Raw genomic sequence first — 17,709 nt, 5'->3', positions numbered from 1 at the left:
TTTGGGAGGCAACAGAAAGGCAACCTATACATTTTAATGTAAATAAATAGATAATGGCATTTATAGAACACATTTTGAATGTATTGCCATAATCCTTACAACAGCCCCATACGGCTGGTTAATATTATTACTCTGAGACTGCAAAGGAAAAGTAACTTGCCTTAGTGGCCACCTCCTAAACTTGAGGCTAAGGTGGCATTTGAGCCAGGGGCTTCCCAGCTTAGACACACTGCTACACTAGCACTCCCAAGTGGCAGCTTGCCTTTGTGAACCAGCTTTTAGTTTCAGCTCCTTTCTTTGCCTTTGTCTGTGTAAGAAGCTGATACCATGCAGTAGCTTTCTGGCAGCCAGTGCCTGAGCTATTGTAAAACCAAGATCGTTGAGAATTATTTCCATTTCCTATGGCCACTGAAGTTCAGATTCTCTGCCCTAATAAATCTGTCTAATGCCATTATTTCTATTCTTTTTAGAGAGCAGGAGAAGGCCGCATTCGTAGCAAAGGGCCACACAAGGCCCCTAATAGTGAGGCATTACGTGCCTCTCCTCAGATCACCATCTATGGCCTTGAAAAGATTCCCATCAGGCCAGCAACTCATTGAACGTAAAAGTACAAAAGGAAAGAAGTTCCACTTTGCCTTTCCTGATGGATCTTCATTTATGTTGTATCCTTAATTTTGGTGGAATTACAGATTATTGCAGATTATTTACAGAATCATTGCAGATTATGCTATCTATTATTGCATTTACAGATTAAATAGATTAAATTAAATGTAATCCTTTTGATTAAATTAGATTATTGCAGCATTTGCAGAAAATGTTGAGTCTCCTTAAAATGTATAGCAGTTAGGAAATGGGGTGGCTGTTCTGTTTGATCTATCCTATGGGATCCTTTGAGGCTATTCACAAGTGCATGCAAAAACAGACTAAGGAAGCCCAGCCTGGTTTTGCACCTGCATGTGTACCACAGCACCACGGCATGTGTGTATCCCAGTGGCACCATGGCAGCAAACCCGCCTATGAAGCCTCCCTTTAAAATGAGGTTAGGAGAGTGACCACTCTCCTAACCTCATTTTTTATTGTCTGTCAGCCGCGGCTGCTTGCAGACTGCGGTGCTCTCGGGAAAAGGGGATCGCTATAATGGACCACATACACACGTGGTGCATTATTGGAGCTCCAGGGGGTGGGGCAACGTGTCCCGGCACCCCGATCCTTGCAGCAGCTGGTGCTTGTCTGGGTGGACGATTTGCCCACCCAAGGACAGCGAACTGCTCGTGTGTGGGGAGGTAAGCTCTTTAGGGCTTCCTCCCTGCAAACCCTGAAGCCCTTTCTCATTGCTCGTGAGAAAAGGCTTATTGTCTACCTCAGTATGATTTCTTGTTCATTGTCCACCTCAGTATGATTGCTTGCTCAATAATCTATTGGCATTTTAAAGGTGGACAGCTCATGTTCTCAACTTAAATGTTTCTCTCCTTGCTCGGGTATTGGGAGGCTTCAATGCCCCTGTACTGGACTGCAGTGCTTAAACATCCATTCCATGTTTTGTATTAAAGATGGTATATATATTTATTTACACAGTCAGACAGGTGTTATTGACTGGTTTGTTTTATCCAGACATCGAGTCCTTCCCAAGGACCTGGGATGGGTGAATTTTATTGTCAATGTTGTTGCTGTTGTTATAGATATCGTCGCAGAATATAGGCTGTTCCCAGTAAAGTTGCTTTTTGTAATTGGCTGATGGTGATTTCTGTGGCCCCTATGGTGTTGAGGTGCTCTTCAAGGTCTTTTGGAAATGCACCCAGGGTGCCAATTACCACTGGGATTACTTTGGTCTTTTTCTGCCACAGCCTTTCAGTTTCAATTTGTAGATCTTTGTATTTTGTGATTTTTTCTATTTCTTTTTCTTCTATTCTGCTATCCCCTGGTATTGCTATGTTGATTATTTTAACTTGTTTTTCTTTCTGCTCGACTACAGTGATATCTGGTGTATTGTGTGGCAGATGTTTGTCCGTTTGTAATTGGAAATCCCATAATATTTTTGCATCTTCATTTTCTTCAACTTTTTCAATTTTATGGTCCCACCAATTTTTGGCTACAGGTAGCTTGTATTTTTTGCAGATGTTCCAGTGTATCATCCCTGCTACAGTACCTTGTCATGCCTTTCTTTGTAGTCAGTCTGTGTGATCTTTTTACAACAGCTGATTAGGTGATCCACGGTTTCATCTGCTTCTTTACAAAGGTAGCACTTGCTGATTGTTGTTGACTTTTCTACTTTTGCTCTTATTGCATTTGTTCTTAGTGCCTGTTCTTGTGCAGCCAGTATTAAACCCTCTGTTTCTTTCTTTAAGTTGCCATTCTTAAGCCATTGCCAGCTCTTGGTGATGTCTGATTTTCCACTTATATTCTGCAAATATTGACCACGCAGTGGCTTATTTATTTTTCTGCTCGGTTCTTGACTTGTTCTTTCTTGTAGGCCTGCTGTGTTTCATTGGTGTTGAATAGTTTTGAGTTATTGACCATTTTAAGTGCATCTTCTTCACTGTCCTTGATATATTCTTCAAGGCCTCTTTTCTCCTCCTCTGCTGTTTGATGGACTTGCAGCATTCCTCTTCCACCTGAGCTGCGAGGGAGGTATAGCCTATCTACATCACTGCGGGGATGCAGAGCATGATTGATGGTCATTATTTTCCTGGTCTTACGATCTAGCGTCTCTGGCTCTGCCTGGGTCCAGTCTATTATCCCTGCAGTGTATCTGATAACAGGTATAGCCCAGGTGTTTATGGCTTGTATGGTGTTCCCGCCATTGAGTTTGGACTTGAGGATTTTTCTAACTCTCCTGATGTATTCACTTCCAATTTTTCTTTTAACTTTAGTGTGTGCGATGTTATCAGCCTGGAGAATGCCCAAGTATTTGTAATGTTCTTTCTCTTCCAGGTTCTTGATGTTGCTTCCATTGGGCAGTTCTATTCCTTCTGCTTTTCTTATTTTCCCTCTCTTCATTATTAATGCAGCACACTTGTCTAGTCCAAACTCCATTGCTATATCGCTACTGAATATACGGACAGTGTTTAGCAGTGATTTCTGACTGGGACTTTCCATACAAGTTCAGATCGTCCATGTACAGCAGATGGTTGATTTTACTTGATGTTTTAGATGTTTGGTATCTGAGGCCTGTTTTGTTTAGTATTTGTGAAAGTGGGGTCATGGCGATTACAAACAACAGAGGGGATAGTGAGTCCCCTTGGAAAATACCTCTTCTAATGCTAACCTGTCTAAGTGTCTCACCATTGATTGTTAACTGTGTACTCCACATGCTCATTGCTTTTTAAATAAATATCTGAATGTTTTTGCTGACACCAGTTTCTAAACATTTTAGTATCCATGTGTGAGGCAATGAATCAAAGGCTTTCTTGTAGTCAATCCATGCAACACTTAGATTGGTTTTTCTTCTCTTGCAATTTTCTAAAATCATTTTGTCCATCAGCAGCTGGTCTTTTGTGCCTCTGGTGTTTGGGCAATTTCCTTTCTGTTCAACTGGAAGCTGTTTGTTAGTTAATAAGTGTTGCATCACTTCATCTGCTATTATTCCAGTTAATAATTTGAACATGGTTGGCAGGCAGGTGATCGGTCTATAATTACTTGGAACTGCACCTTTTGCTGGGTCTTTCATGATGAGATGAGTTTTCCCAGTTGTTAGCCATTGTTCAGTATCACCTCCTTGCAAAATGTGATTGAATGGTTTTGATAGTTGTTTATGAAGGCTTGTTAGGTGTTTAAGCCAAAAGCCATGCAATTCATAGTCTCCTGGAGCCGTCCAATTTTTAATTTTCTTTGCTCTTTCACTTATTAATTCTGGTGTTATTACTAGATCTTGCATTTGTTGGTTACATTTTTTGACCTCTTTCATCCAGCCTGCTTTTTTAATTATAATCTATTGGATTGTCCCATAGTTTCCCCCAGAATTGCACTGTTTCTTCTTTATTTGGTGTTTCTAGGTTTCTTGCAGTTTCTCCTTCTATGCTTTGGTAGAAACGTCTCTGATTCGACTGGAATTGGAGATTCTGCCTGTGTTGTGTAATTCTGGCTTTGTATCTGCTAATCCTCTTTGACACTGCTGTTATTTGCTGCTTTCTTATTTCCAGGACTTCTCTAATTTTCCTTGAATCTAGGTGGTATTTTTGGATCAGATACTTTTTTTAAAAAATTAAATTTTTATTAATTTTAACAATATCTTAACATTCACAACACATTAAACAAATATGGACTTCCCACTCACACCTCCTCGTGAATCACCAACTATAGAATTAACCCTTGCTATAATAATAATAATTCAAAACATAGATCTAAACCTTACAAACCCAATTTTGATCTACCCAACCTGCTAATATTACTAGATTTCAAACCCTGTTGTAAAATCAATATTAGGAAAATAGTTCTTTAAATATAATAAGAATGGTTTCCAATCTTCTTTAAAGCATTCTAAATTTTGGTCTCTTATCAGTACTGTAAGTTTTGCCATCTCTGCATATTCCAAAATTTTTATCAGCCAATCTTCTTTTGAATGCAGTTCATTGCTCTTCCATTTCTGTGCATATATTATTCTGGCCGCCATAATAGCGTACATAAAGAATGTTAAATTAGTTGTAGAAAACACTCCTTGTGTTATTCCCAGCAGGAAGGATTCTGGCTTCTTAAGAAATGTCATTTTGAATATTTTCTTTAACTCATTATATATTATGTCCCAAAAGGCCTTAGCCTTCCTACAAGTCCACCACTTATGAAAAAAGGTTCCTTCAGAGTGTCCACATTTCCAACATTTGTTTGAAACATTTTTATACATTAATGCCAGTTTTTTTGGTGTCAAATACCACCTATACATCATTTTATAATAATTTTTTTTAGAACATAACATGCAGTGAACTTTAAATCAGTTTTCCATAATTTTTCCCAGGCTGCCATTTCTATATTGCACCCCACATCTTGAGCCCATTTTACCATGGTCGTTTTAACCACTTCGTCTCTTGTCTCCTCCAAAAGCAAGAGCTTATACATTTTAGAAACCAATTTTTCAACATTTTCACACAGCTCCTTCTCAGATCTCGACATCTGATCCTCAAATCCAACTTTAAGATCCTTCTTATAGACTTCATTTAACTGATGGTACTGAAACCAATCACTAACCAAATTTTGAACTTCAATTAAACTTTTTAACTTACAGTCCTTATCTTGAAAATATAACAGATCCCTATAAGTACCTCATTGCGATTGCATATTTACCTCTTTGCGTGCTAAAGCTTCAATCGGAGATACCCATAACGGAGTTTTAGGTTCCAACCATTTTTTATATTTTACCCAAACTCTCATTAAACTCCTTATATAGTGGTTAAGAAAATCTTTATGTACTTTACTTTTGTCATACCACAAATATGAATGCCATCCAAACCTTCTATCAAATCCTTCCAGATCAAGTAATCTAGAATTTCTTAATGCTATCCATGGTATTTTTGGATCAGATATTGTTTGGTGTTTTCATTCTTCAGCTTCTTGTCTTTCATATCTTTCAATTTACTAGCATCTGATCTAAGCCTGGCGATTTTATTTTCTAATCTAATCTTCCATTTAGGTGATGTACTACTTTCTTTTTTGACAGGTCCACTGATCTTATATCCGAGCTCTTGTGTTGTAATTGTTGCTGCACTGTACATTAGTTGGTTTGTTTCTTGCAAATTATTGGTTGTTGTTTCTGCAAGTGCAGCACTGACATCTTTTAATGCCTGCTAAATAAAGAGAATCACCACATTAAAAGGTGCCTCTTTGCCAAGTTAGCAGGAGTTATATAAATATTGAAGTCCCAAGCCATGTTTTTCTGTTGTTTCAAGCCTCTGCACACCCTGATGCCATGAAAGGTTCTGGCAGATCTAACTCTACAATTCCATTGATATGGGAGCTGTTTGATTTAATTTAATAGATTTGTATCCCACTTTTCTGTGACCTGGTTCACACAATCATTCAAATCTACATTTAATGTGCATGACCAACATTAGCATGACTATGTAAATCTACACCAAGGTGGTTTATGGCCTGAGATTAATCTGAGATTCTCACCTTAGCATGGGTTCACACCATCATGCTAAAGTTGATAACCCACATTAAACCTAGATTAGAATGAATGCGTGAATCAGGCCAATCTGCATGTACCATGTGAAGAACTGCATGTACCATGTGAATACAGATCTGTATGCATATGATCTGCATATACAGATCTGCATGTGCATATAGATCTGCATGCATGAACAGATATTCACACATTCAGCACACACAGAGTAGTATATTTTCTATCTGTACCTAGCATTTAAGGGGGCCTGTACCCAAGTTCACTGAAATGAATGCATGTGCAATCATTCACACAAAAACATATACATATGTGCAGACACCTGTATACATTACATTACATTAGAATCTTGATGTGATCACAATATATGATCACATCAAGCTTGGACAGATCCTGCATATTCTATATTCTGGCTCTTCTGCAGTGCTTCCCTGCCCCTTTAAGCCCTCTCCTTACAAACCTTCTGGCTACAGGCCTGCACTTCTGCAGCCCAAGCAGTCTCTGCTTGCACTGCAAAGGCAGCCATATAACAGAACAAAGCCTTTAGGAAGCCTTTGCTCTGTTTTTCTTCTCTCTCTTTTCTCTCCCTCCACTTCCTTGACAGCCACTTGGCTGTGGTTCATTTGGAGTTGTTTCACAGAAGCACATGCTTCGTTTGATCTTTCCATCGAACTGGGAATTAAGAATGAAAGGCTCTTAGTGCAAGATTTCATATCACTTCTGTAGTTCAAATGACTCCATTTGTCAGTCTCTGCTTTCTAACACGGTATGTTAAACACAAAGGCTTCATTTCAAGACCTTTACATCCCTTCTTTCTAGCTCATCACTTTGGCTAATAGATTCATTTGCTGCCATGGCGTTTATGAAGATGTCAGGGAAATAATCCCTTAGAGGTAGTTGCTTCACAGACAGTGCCACCCTATGCTCCATCAGACAGTCTTGATTCAGTTGCTTTGAATAAAGCATTGCCACTAACAAGTCGGCAGGGATTTGCATACAAAAAGATCTGACAGACAATAGGCACTGGGACGGTGACAGAAAAAGAGTATGCATGTGCTGTTCTCCCTGCATGTGGAAAGTCAACACATCGGAAAGAAGGCTAGACCAGTGTTTCTCAACGTTTTTGGAGTCATGGACTGGTACATTATTCGTGCACAGTTTCCCGGACCAGCAGTTAATAAGAGGGTTGCCCCCCTCGCCCCCACCCCCAGGCACCCCCCAAAAAGCAATTTCGGGCAGCTCTCTGGAGATCATTTCCAGGCAGCCCTTGCTGCTGGATAATGTTCATTTCGAGGAAGTGAAATGAACTTTATCCAGCAGCAAGGGCTGCCTGGAAATGAGCTCCAGAGAGCCTGCACTGGCCTGAAATTGTTTTTTTTTAGGGGGTGGTTTTTATTAGTGATGCCTCACAGACCGGTACCCAATGCCTCATGGACCGGTACCAGTCTGTGGACTGGTGGTTGAGAAACACTGGGCTAGACTAATAACATTATCCTTGATGTGTTGGTTTTGCACCTGCAGGAAGTTTTCACACAAGTGATTTCCTCTCTTCCAGAAGAGCTAATAGGTGGAAAATGCATGAGTCCTGTAAGAAGACTGTACCAACACATTTGAATCAGCTCCCAGATGACAGTCTGAGAGGCCACCACACATGCTCTAGTTACTCATGGCCTCTGGCTTACATTCAGATTTAATAACACAAAAATCTGTTTGGAAGTCACACAAGTCTGAAAATGTGAACAAATCTTGTAATATTCGTCTGTTAAAGTTTGTTTCCTGTAATCATCACTCTCAAGTTATGTTGTCAGGCTGTGACTGGTAACAGCACTCCTGTATCAGGAAATTGAACACGGGCTAGAGCCCATTTTAGGGACTATGCCGTGGCGGTGGGGGCGGCGAAGAAATGCTTTTTCTTCGCCTCCATTGCATCTGCTCAGTGCAGACAAACAGAGCTGTTTCGTGTGGTGAAAACCTTGCTCCACACATCCCCCCGGACAATGGGGGAGGAGTCATCTACAGCTCTTTGTGATCGGTTTGCCTGTCGCTTTGCAGATAAAGTCGCTTGCATCCGTGCTGACCTGGACTCCAGAGTTTTGGCAGTTCCGGCAGACGTGCCTTTGGTACCATCTGGTCCTGTTGTGTTGGATTCTTTTCGGTTGGTGCGGCCTGAGGATGTGGACAAGATCCTGGGCAGTGTGCGGGCGACTTCATGCGCTCTTGACCTTTGCCCTTCATGGTTAATAAAAGCTGCCAGGGAGGAGACAGGCAGATGGTTGGAGGTGATTGTTAATGCTTCATTAAGGGAGGGCAGGATGCCATCATGCCTCAAGGAGGCGGTGGTAAGACCACTATTAAAAAACCCTCCCTTGATCCCTCCAACCTGGACAACTATAGACCTGTGTCTAACCTTCCCTTTTGGGGCAAGGTGATGGAGCGTGTGGTGGCATCCCAGCTGCAGAGGGTCTTGGATGATACAGATTATCTGGACCCTTTTCAATCTGGCTTCCGCCCCGGGTATGGGACTGAGACTGCCTTGGTCGCTCTAGTGGATGACCTACGCTGGGAACTAGACAGGGGGAGTGCGTCCCTGTTGGTTCTGCTGGACCTCTCGGCGGCGTTCGATACCATCGACCATGGTATTCTTCTGGGCCGCCTCTCGAGTATGGGAATCGGAGGCACTGCGTTGCAGTGGTTCCGGTCCTTTCTTGAGGGGAGGGTCCAGAACGTGGTGCTGGGGGACTACTGCTCGGCCCCGTGGCCATTGGCCTGTGGGGTCCAGCAGGGATCACTCTTGTCCCCCATGCTGTTTAACATCTACATGAAGCCGCTGGGAGAGGTCATCCAGGGATTTGGACTGAGTTGTCAGCAATATGCGGATGACACTCAGCTCTATCTCTCCTTGTCATCTGATCCTAGGGAGGCGGTGGATGTCCTGAATCGGGGGCTGGAGGCCGTGATGGGGTGGATGTGGGCTAACAAACTGAAATTGAATCCGGATAAGACGGAGGTACTGTTGGTCAGTAGGAGAGCCAATCGGGATGAGGAGATTTTACCGGTTCTGGATGGGGTTGCACTCCCCTTGAAGGAGCAAGTACACAGCTTGGGGGTACTACTGGACCTGGCTCTGCTTTTGGAAGCTCAGGTGGAGGCGGTGGCCAGGGGTGCCTTTGCATGGCTTCGGCTGGTGCGCCAGCTGCGTCCCTTTCTCGAGAAGGCAGATCTGGCCACGGTTACCCACGCCTTAGTCACGTCACGGCTGGATTACTGTAACGCGCTCTACATGGGGCTGCCCTTGAAGAATATCCGGAAACTGCAGCTAGTGCAAAACGCGGCAGCGAGGGTGTTATCTGGAGCTGCCCGTTGGGAACATATCACCCCCATTTTGAAAGAGCTGCACTGGCTGCCGGTTCGTTTCCGGGTCCAATTCAAGGTGCTGGTTTTGACCTTTAAAGCCCTTAACGGTTTGGGCCCGGGGTATTTGAGGGACCGCCTGCTCCCAAGGGTTGCTGCCCGCTTGACAAGGACATCTGAGGGGGCCCAAATCCGGGTGCCGACAATGAGGGAGGCCCGGCTTTCGTGCACTCGGGGCAGGGCCTTCTCTGTTGCTGCCCCTAGACTCTGGAATGCTCTCCCGGTGGCCATTCGTTCCTCAGATTCCATCATGGCTTTTAGAAAGCTTGTAAAGACTTGGCTTTTTACCCAGGCTTTTACATGATCGTTTTTACTGCGGCTTCTCTGTGTTTTTATCTGTTATCTGTTGTCGTGTTTTTATGCTTGTTTATATGTTTTTAGCTTGATGTTTTTATTGCTTGATGTTTTTACTGCTTTTATTGTCTGTTTTAATTTTTGTAAACCGCCTTGGGGTTTTCTTTTAACGAAAGGCGGTATAGAAATGTAAAAATAAAATAAAATAAACAAAATCATATAAACAGAAGCAGCCTTCTTCAAAGGTCCAAAAAAAGCTTCAAGAGAGTAAACTTAAGTTATCACCGTTTTACTAATGTGGCGGTAGACTGACTAGACCAGGGCTACACAACTTTGGTCCTCCAGCAGATGCTGGACTACAGCTCCCATAATCCCTGACTATTGGTCACTACAGTTGGGGATGATGGGACTTGTAGTCTGAAAACAGCTGGAGGGTCAATTTTGTGCTACCCTCATTTAGATAGATCCCCTTCCTTTTTTTGAGTAATAAGACTTAACCCGCATAAAAGTTACCCATCAGGACATGTTGCAGTGTGCCAGTTTCCTGTATGCTGTTTAGGAAAAACAATCACCCTTCTGTTTCACACTGATCAAACTCTTCTAGGTACGTTTTTGTCCCATGGCCAGTCCTGTGTAAGTTACTCCTTTCATGCCAGGTGAGTAACACTAATCAACTTTTAATGGTTGGGTTGGAGTGGAACGAAGTTGAGCACCTCCTGAATTTTGGGAACTCAATGACTTAATAAGGAGAGATGACAAGCAGGGGCGTACCATCAATTAGGCAAGGAGAGATAGTTGTCTCCTGGCCCGCTGCCTCAAAGGGCCCCCCAGAGGCCAGTCCCACACACACCTATCCCCTGCAGCCACGGCACCCCCTCCCCATTGCAGATGGCTGCGCAATGGCCGGCAGCCTCCTCATTGCGGTGAGGCTGCTGATGTGTGTGTGTGGGGCTTTCCCTTGCCTTCAAGGCAAGAGCTGAGCAGCTGCACCTGCGTGCCCTCTCTCTTCCAGTTGGGGCGGGTCATCATCTGCCTGCCTGCCTCATGTGCCTCTGACTGAGTAGCAGGGAGGCGCATGGGAAGCCAGGCAGCCCCAGGTTGGCCAGCCCGGTGGCATTGCAATTTGCAAAACAAACGAACAAACTTGAAAGAAGGACCTGAGGAGGAGCCAAGCTCCAGAGCAAGCATGGTAGGGACTGCTGCTGCGGCAGGCCAGTCTCCAGGTGGGGGCCAGGGGCGGAATATGAAGTACGTGTGGGCTTGCACAGCTCAAGCCTCTGAAATCTGGCTTCCCTCTCCTCTTTCTTGCAGCCCACCCCCATCTGTAGCTGCAGGTGAGCATGATGAGCTATAATTGACACCCCCAAACATTCTCCTTGACACCTCAGCCCTGGCTGATCTGTTTTCACAGTGCTGCTCCTTGGCTGAAAAGAAATGCCTTCTGGCTCATGTTACAGCCTTCAGAAGGCTGCAGAAGAAGGCATTAGCATTTGCATGCTAATTGTTTGTCAGTTAGAGAGACAGAGGGGGCCAGGCAGGCAGGGAAGTTCATTGCTGTCCCAAAGTGAAGACCAGACAACTATTTCTGTTTGTTTTAAAATATCATTTAAAATTTATAACTCTTATAAATTTTCAGCTCTTTCCAGTATGAAACATACCCTTTTGCTTTAAAAATCCTTTAAAATTTTGCTTTAAAATTCTTTGATTGGTCATTGGTGCAGAATGCTGCTTGCTTTAGCTATTGAGAAAATTGCAGCTTTTTTTGGTGGGTGAGTGCTGTCATTCATTGTCCCATTTTGCATTTTGTAAGGTGAGGGAATACTTTCAAATGCTAAATGGGACAATACATGCTCTACCTGCCTTGAGTGGAAATTCAGGCAGAGCTGAAAGATTTCTTCAAAAAGGAGTCTTGACGATTGAAAGCCCAATCCAGCACAGTGTGCATGCACTCCGAAATAAATCATATTGAATGGGCATAGTTGTAACCAAGGAAGCTTCATATACTCTACTTAAAAGCAGAACCAGTTTTAAGTTCTGCTTTGTTAGCTATTGTATTAGTTGTAACTGTAGTTGGGATAGTTAGCAGAGACATGGGGCCAGGAGAAGGAGAAGAAGGCAGGGAGCTGCCCATTTTAAAATCTCGTCTCCAGGCCCACTCCAACTTTGGTACATCCCTGATGACAAGAACAGTGAGAAAGCAGCCCATCTAACCACTACCTTATCAGGACCCAAGAAGGGGTCCTCTTGGATCATAACAAAGGTCCATCTAGTCCAGCATCCTGGTTTCTACAATGGCCAGCCAGATGCCTCTGGGAAGCCCAGAAGTGGGACATGTAGTAGGCAAATGGTCCTCTCCTGATGTTTTTTTCCAGCAACTGGGATTTAGGGACATCAATAAAAACTGATAGCATGATAAGTTGTTAATACTTGCCTGGAGCATTTCCAGACAGGGCTTTTAACTCGCTTCTCCTCCAGAGAAGTTCACATATTAGCCAGATTTACCCCAAAGTCCCTGCGAGCTGTTGGGGAGCACTCCACACACAATTTGGGTTTTTCATTAGGCACTACATCCGGGGTAAAAGACCACTTTTTGTGTTGTTTTTGGGGGGCAAATTCGAATTTGCAGTAAAGCCTTGCAGTAAACCCATGGGAAAGCCTGCTGTCTGAAATGCTCCTGGAGAATTTCTCCAAACCTGACCTCAGCCAGGCTCCCTGTAACAGCCTTGCAGGATTGCAGGTATTATAACCATGCCTATACTGGTCCCCCACATACCCAGACATTTCAAAACTGCTGGTGCAAGACTTTATTTGGTAACCATAAACCCAGGACCATAAAGGCATTAATGCCTACAGAAAGAGCACCAAGAGAGGTGTCTTGCCCTTCCCAGCCCCCTTAGCTATCATGTGAGAGAGGCATTATCTCAATTTTACAGATGAATAAACTGGAGACACAGAAAGGCTAAGAAATCCATCCAAGGTCACATAACTAGTCAGTGACACAACTAGAGAAGCCAGGAGTCATAACTCCACTTAAATCAAATGCGCCTTATTTATGGTAGATTTTATAAACCAAGTTGTCAAGGTCTATTTAGTCCACTGTTACTGGCCATTTATTGTTATTCCCATCCGTCATCATTTTTATATGAGAGATAATTAATTATCCTGATTCTCAGCCTTTGAAGCGTGTGGTATGGGAAGCTGTTAATGGCAGATGCTAAACATCTAACCCCACTGGGTGTAACTAATAGTTATGCCACATGGTGCAGCTCAGGGAGAAAAAGGTCATTGGAGTGATGAGCAATGTATATGGAAGTGGGAGAGAGAGGGCAGGGCAAAACACAACTCTGGAGCCATAATGAGCTTAAACCTGAACTCGTTTCATGTGATGTTTCGGGGTGGGGGTGGGGGAATCTCACTGAGAACAGAAGCACAGCAACTGTTGAAATCTGGAAAATCAGTCTCACTGACAGGCAGAGGGTGAGAATGAAAGGTAGGGTCCCTTGCCAGAGGAGGCTGACTGGGAAGCATTGTGTGTGTGTGTGTGTGTGTGTGTGTGTTGGGGGTGGGTTGGTGTGTCTTATTGCAAGCAGTGCCGGATTTAGGCTCAAGCTAAGTAAGCTACACCTAGGGCCTCACATTGTGAGAGGCTTCTCAGTACCAAAACATGACTCAATTTCAAGTTTTATATAATGGGTTGAAAAATAAAGTGGTGGTGGGGATACTCTAAAACAGACATTGTTCTGACAAGACAAAAATAAACTTATGTGGCTAAGCAATGGTTTATCATATTGAATTTATAACTCTGTGCACAAAACCCCCTGTCAGTTATATTGAAATTTTATTCGACCAGGGCCCAGCTTTTAGACCAACACCCATTATTGTGGTTATAGGCAGCATTCACCTCTTCAGAGAAATGCTGCTGTAACTATGAGCAGCACGGTGAGGAGGGGTAAGTGCTGCTGGGATGGGACTTCTGACCTGTTTTGCAATGCTATGGGGCCTTTTAAGCTTGACATAGCTTAGGGCCTCAGCATGTCAGAATCCAGCCCTGACTGCAAGCCATGCCCAATCATGCCCCCCTCAATGCTATTCTGCCCCATATGCTCACATAGGCTGCACCCTTGTTTTTAATTGTGTGGTGGGCAGGGCGAGAGGATGGTATTGTCCAAATTGGCCCAGGGTTATCTTGACTCAGAGTATTTTCTTAGTGTTCAGTACACACTGAAATCCCAGAACTTTCTATGCCAACATATCTGCCTTAGTACTGATTGCTTCTTCCAAATTAAGACAAGTTTATGAAGAACAAATCCACTGCCCCGTGCTTATTGTACAGCCAAAATATTGTACAGCTTGGATGATGCTCTGTTATGGGCGACATATCCCCTGACACATTTTCAGCACTTTTCCCCAACAGCTCACCCATGGCAGAAGACAAGTTACTGATCTTGACTGCCCTGTTGAGGGGATGGGGAGTGAACAAGCAGGCCTCTTAAGGCCTTATGTGAGGGGAAATGAGAAGGTGTTTCTTGTTTTTCCTCTGATCACATATATGGGATTGCAAAACAATTCACGAATTATCACTCACTCTTCCAGAAAGAATGACATTATACTTCCTGAGCTCTCTGCAGCCATGTTTTATGGCTTTCCTATGCAATAAACAGGAAGCGTCTCTCTCTGTGGCCAGTGACTTGTCATCAAGAGGCTCCATAACTGCTCAGCTGATTTGTACTGAAAAAGTTTAATTTGAAAGTTGCTGGCTTGCAGGCAGTACTTAAAACCTCTAATCAAAGCTGATCACTGGACTTGACATTCCAGTTTTTTAAGGTTCTCAAAGTACCACCCAGCTGCCTAGTCTTAGGACCAAACTATACGCTTAATTGGAGCTCTGTGACTGCAACTTCCAAGGAAATGTTCTTCTTGTAAAAACAGCAGTGGGTAGGTGTTCAGTTTGGGAAGCAGGGTACAACACTTTCCTCCTTCATGGGTTCCCTGACTTAAATCACCCTTTCAAAGCTGCTGCTAGCCATGGAAGGAACATTATGTGCCTACACATTTCCCCCTTTAAGACTGATAGCATCATTGGGGTGGTGATTTGGTTCAGGGCCATGGTACTGGGGGAAAGGGTTCGACCTTCCACTGCCCATGGAGACATCCCATGTCTGTTCTTACAAAAAGAAAATTACATAGGGAATTGTAGCCCATGGAGCTCCTGTATAGCATGGCGTTTGGCCCTCAGGCTGCCCTCGCTTACCTGTGATGTCAGAGCAGCTAAACTCATGACAACAAGAACAGTTTTTTGCCTGCCAAACTTCAGTATTTGACAGTAGGGCAGACCAGAAGATGGATAATGACATTCGCTGTGCATGGGCTGTGTACATAACAGTTTCTTACTGCGGTGTAGAACGTAGGCTTCTTTTAAAAAACAAGAATGCTGAAATTCTCAATATTTTATTATATTAATCTTACATAGCTTGCATTTTAGATAATATCATTGCAACTATGATAAGCAGTGGCTAACATCCAGACTAACAAAGCACACATGCAGCAAATGTGCTGTACACACTAAGCGGGGGTGGGTGTTGCCATTTCCCCCCATCAATCTCCCCTTCCCTCTGTACTCAATGGTGACTCTCAAAAATATGCAGTCACCATAAATATATGGGTGGCACAATATCCTCCTGTGCCACCCTCAGGAACATATTTTTGGGAGTCCCAATCAACTAGAGGGAAGGGAAGTTTGACAACAATTGCCTTTTTTATGTAGCCCACACAGTATTTGCCCCACGCACACTTTGTGAGACTGGATGTCAGCCAGTCACTAGAGCCAGAAATATTGGCAATGTTTTATCACCAATTGCTGCCTCATTAACAGTATGTTGCATGCTTTAACTGTTTTTCTCTTCACCCAAGCTGTTCAGTAGCACTGTTGATGGATCAAGAAGGAGGAAGTGTCAGAGACAAGGATGGATATTTAACCCACCGTTGGAGCTGGTATTCAAAAAACCAGATTCTACAGTCATTAGAATTTCAGGTACAAAACTGAACTCTTTAAGTGCCACTGTTCCGGGGTCAAAAAAAGCTGCAAAATACTTTACATTCTCAATCAACTGACTCTTTGACTGGGTACTATTCTACAAACGTCTCTTAATGTGCATTCTTCTAGTTTAGAAATATGATAGGTGGAAATCCTGTATTAAAGTATGTTGCTGTTCATTTCCACTATGATGTTTTACTTGCTGCAATTATGCCATCCATGTGCATGGCACTTCAGAAAGTATGAGAGGACAGGTCCCTGCCCTGAGGGTCTTACAACCTGTACACCAACACAAGGGAAACAACAGAGGAAGGGAAACCTATATTGGGCCAGGTGCGTACTCTTTTATTTATTTATTTATACCTTTTATATCCTGCTCTTCCTCCAAGGAGCCCAGAGCAGTGTACTACATACTTAGGTTTCTCCTCACAACAACCCTGTGAAGTAGGTTAGGCTGAGAGAGAAGTGACTGGCCCAGAGTCACCCAGCTAGTATCATGGCTGAATGGGGATTTGAACTCGGGTCTCCCGGTCCTAGTCCAGCATTCTACACCACCACGTTGGCTCTCACCCAGCCTCATTGTGCCTCTAAACCCTATCAAGAGCACTGGCTCCAACGGCCCTTGGGTTCTCTGTGTTGCTGATAATTACGATGTTTGTGCTCTCTCCTGCTTCCAGTCAGATGCTACATGCTGTTGGCTCTTCCTGGGCTGTGCATAGGAAATGCCAGCAGAAACCAAGGAACCCAGAAACTTGTAGTTCTTCTTGAGAGAGCATGTCACACAAGGTGGCACACTTCTCTCTGTTTCTCAAGATACTAGTTTTCTGTAATAGTATGCACGTTCTCTTTCTTCTAAAGGAGGGCCTTGGTCAGGTTGCGTGTTCTGTTCTAACACTGCTTCTGACTGGCTCCATCAAATCACTTAAGATCTGGAGACCCCATATAGATATAGGGAAGTCAGCCTGCTTAAACATCCTCAGGCATGATCTACAAATTAGCCTCATTCCTTTACGCATGAAAAGAGGCTTGCAGCCCAGGTAGACTATCCCTATCATGTACCTCATGCCCAAGCCCTGTGACCAGCAGAGCTTACTTATGTCCTGATAACATGATGCCCTATATCTTCCTTGTTCCACATAACTGGCTGCCTGTGGCAGGGGGCAGAAAAGGTGGAATGATTTGATGTCGGGACACAGGATTTCTGCTAGACATTACAGAGGGGGAGGGAGACGTGTGGCTGCCATTTCCTGTTTAATGTCTGGTTTGTTCTCGAATGATCAGGGCTGAAGCACAGATGCAGGAAAGTAAGGGGCTGAAGGGAGGAGCGATAAGACCTTCAGAGAGAAAAGGCAACAGAGCAATAGGAATGAACGTGGGGATTTGGCAGTAGTGCTGTGGGCTGAGCAAGAGATCCAACTTCCAGATATTCCTTGAAATGGCCTATATTCTGTTAATCTCAATTGCTCTATTTGTTCCAAGGGCTAGGTTTGCTGTGGCTATGAATGCAACCACTCAGACAGTGGCTCACAGGCTGCACAATGAGCCACCTGTCTAAGCAAACAGTGTGCTCACTGCTTCTGCAGCACATTGAATCCCACTAGTACGGCTTGCAAAGGTGGGGAAACCCTGTGCCTACTAAGGAGTGCATCCTTACTCTAATGCTGCTACCCCCATTATTCCCAATGGGAGTAGCTGCAGGAGTGCAAGGATTCACTTCTTAATAGGCTCAGAGCCTCCCTGCCTTCTCAAGTGGGGTTTAAAGTGCCACAAAAGCAGTGAGCATGAGTTTGCCCTGCAGTACATGAGCAACAATAATCATGTGAAGCCTGGCCAATATGCAGCTTTCCCCCACAATTTTTGT

At 43.7% G+C, this 17,709-nt stretch overlaps 1 protein-coding gene across 8 annotated transcripts in view; it reads left to right on the top strand.

The window, feature by feature from the left end:
* The window catches only part of C2H3orf20 (chromosome 2 C3orf20 homolog), a 104,631-nt gene that overhangs the window by 29,423 nt on the left and 57,499 nt on the right, over window positions 1-17,709 (top strand). For 6 of the 8 annotated variants that reach the window (XM_053295141.1, XM_053295139.1, XM_053295145.1 and 3 more), the window contains 3 exons: window positions 471-662; window positions 10,324-10,470; window positions 15,725-15,845. In XM_053295141.1, the coding sequence (XP_053151116.1) occupies window positions 471-662; window positions 10,324-10,470; window positions 15,725-15,845 (460 nt within the window). The remainder of the gene's footprint in view (window positions 1-470; window positions 663-10,323; window positions 10,471-15,724; window positions 15,846-17,709) is intronic. The other 2 variants (XM_053295144.1, XM_053295142.1) reach the window with 1 other exon arrangement.

This window comes from Hemicordylus capensis, chromosome 2 (genome assembly GCF_027244095.1).
Source record: "Hemicordylus capensis ecotype Gifberg chromosome 2, rHemCap1.1.pri, whole genome shotgun sequence".
In the NCBI taxonomy this organism is placed as follows: domain Eukaryota; kingdom Metazoa; phylum Chordata; class Lepidosauria; order Squamata; family Cordylidae; genus Hemicordylus; species Hemicordylus capensis.
The sequence above is the reverse complement of the archived record's forward strand: the minus strand, read 5'-3'. Positions and strand labels throughout refer to the sequence as shown.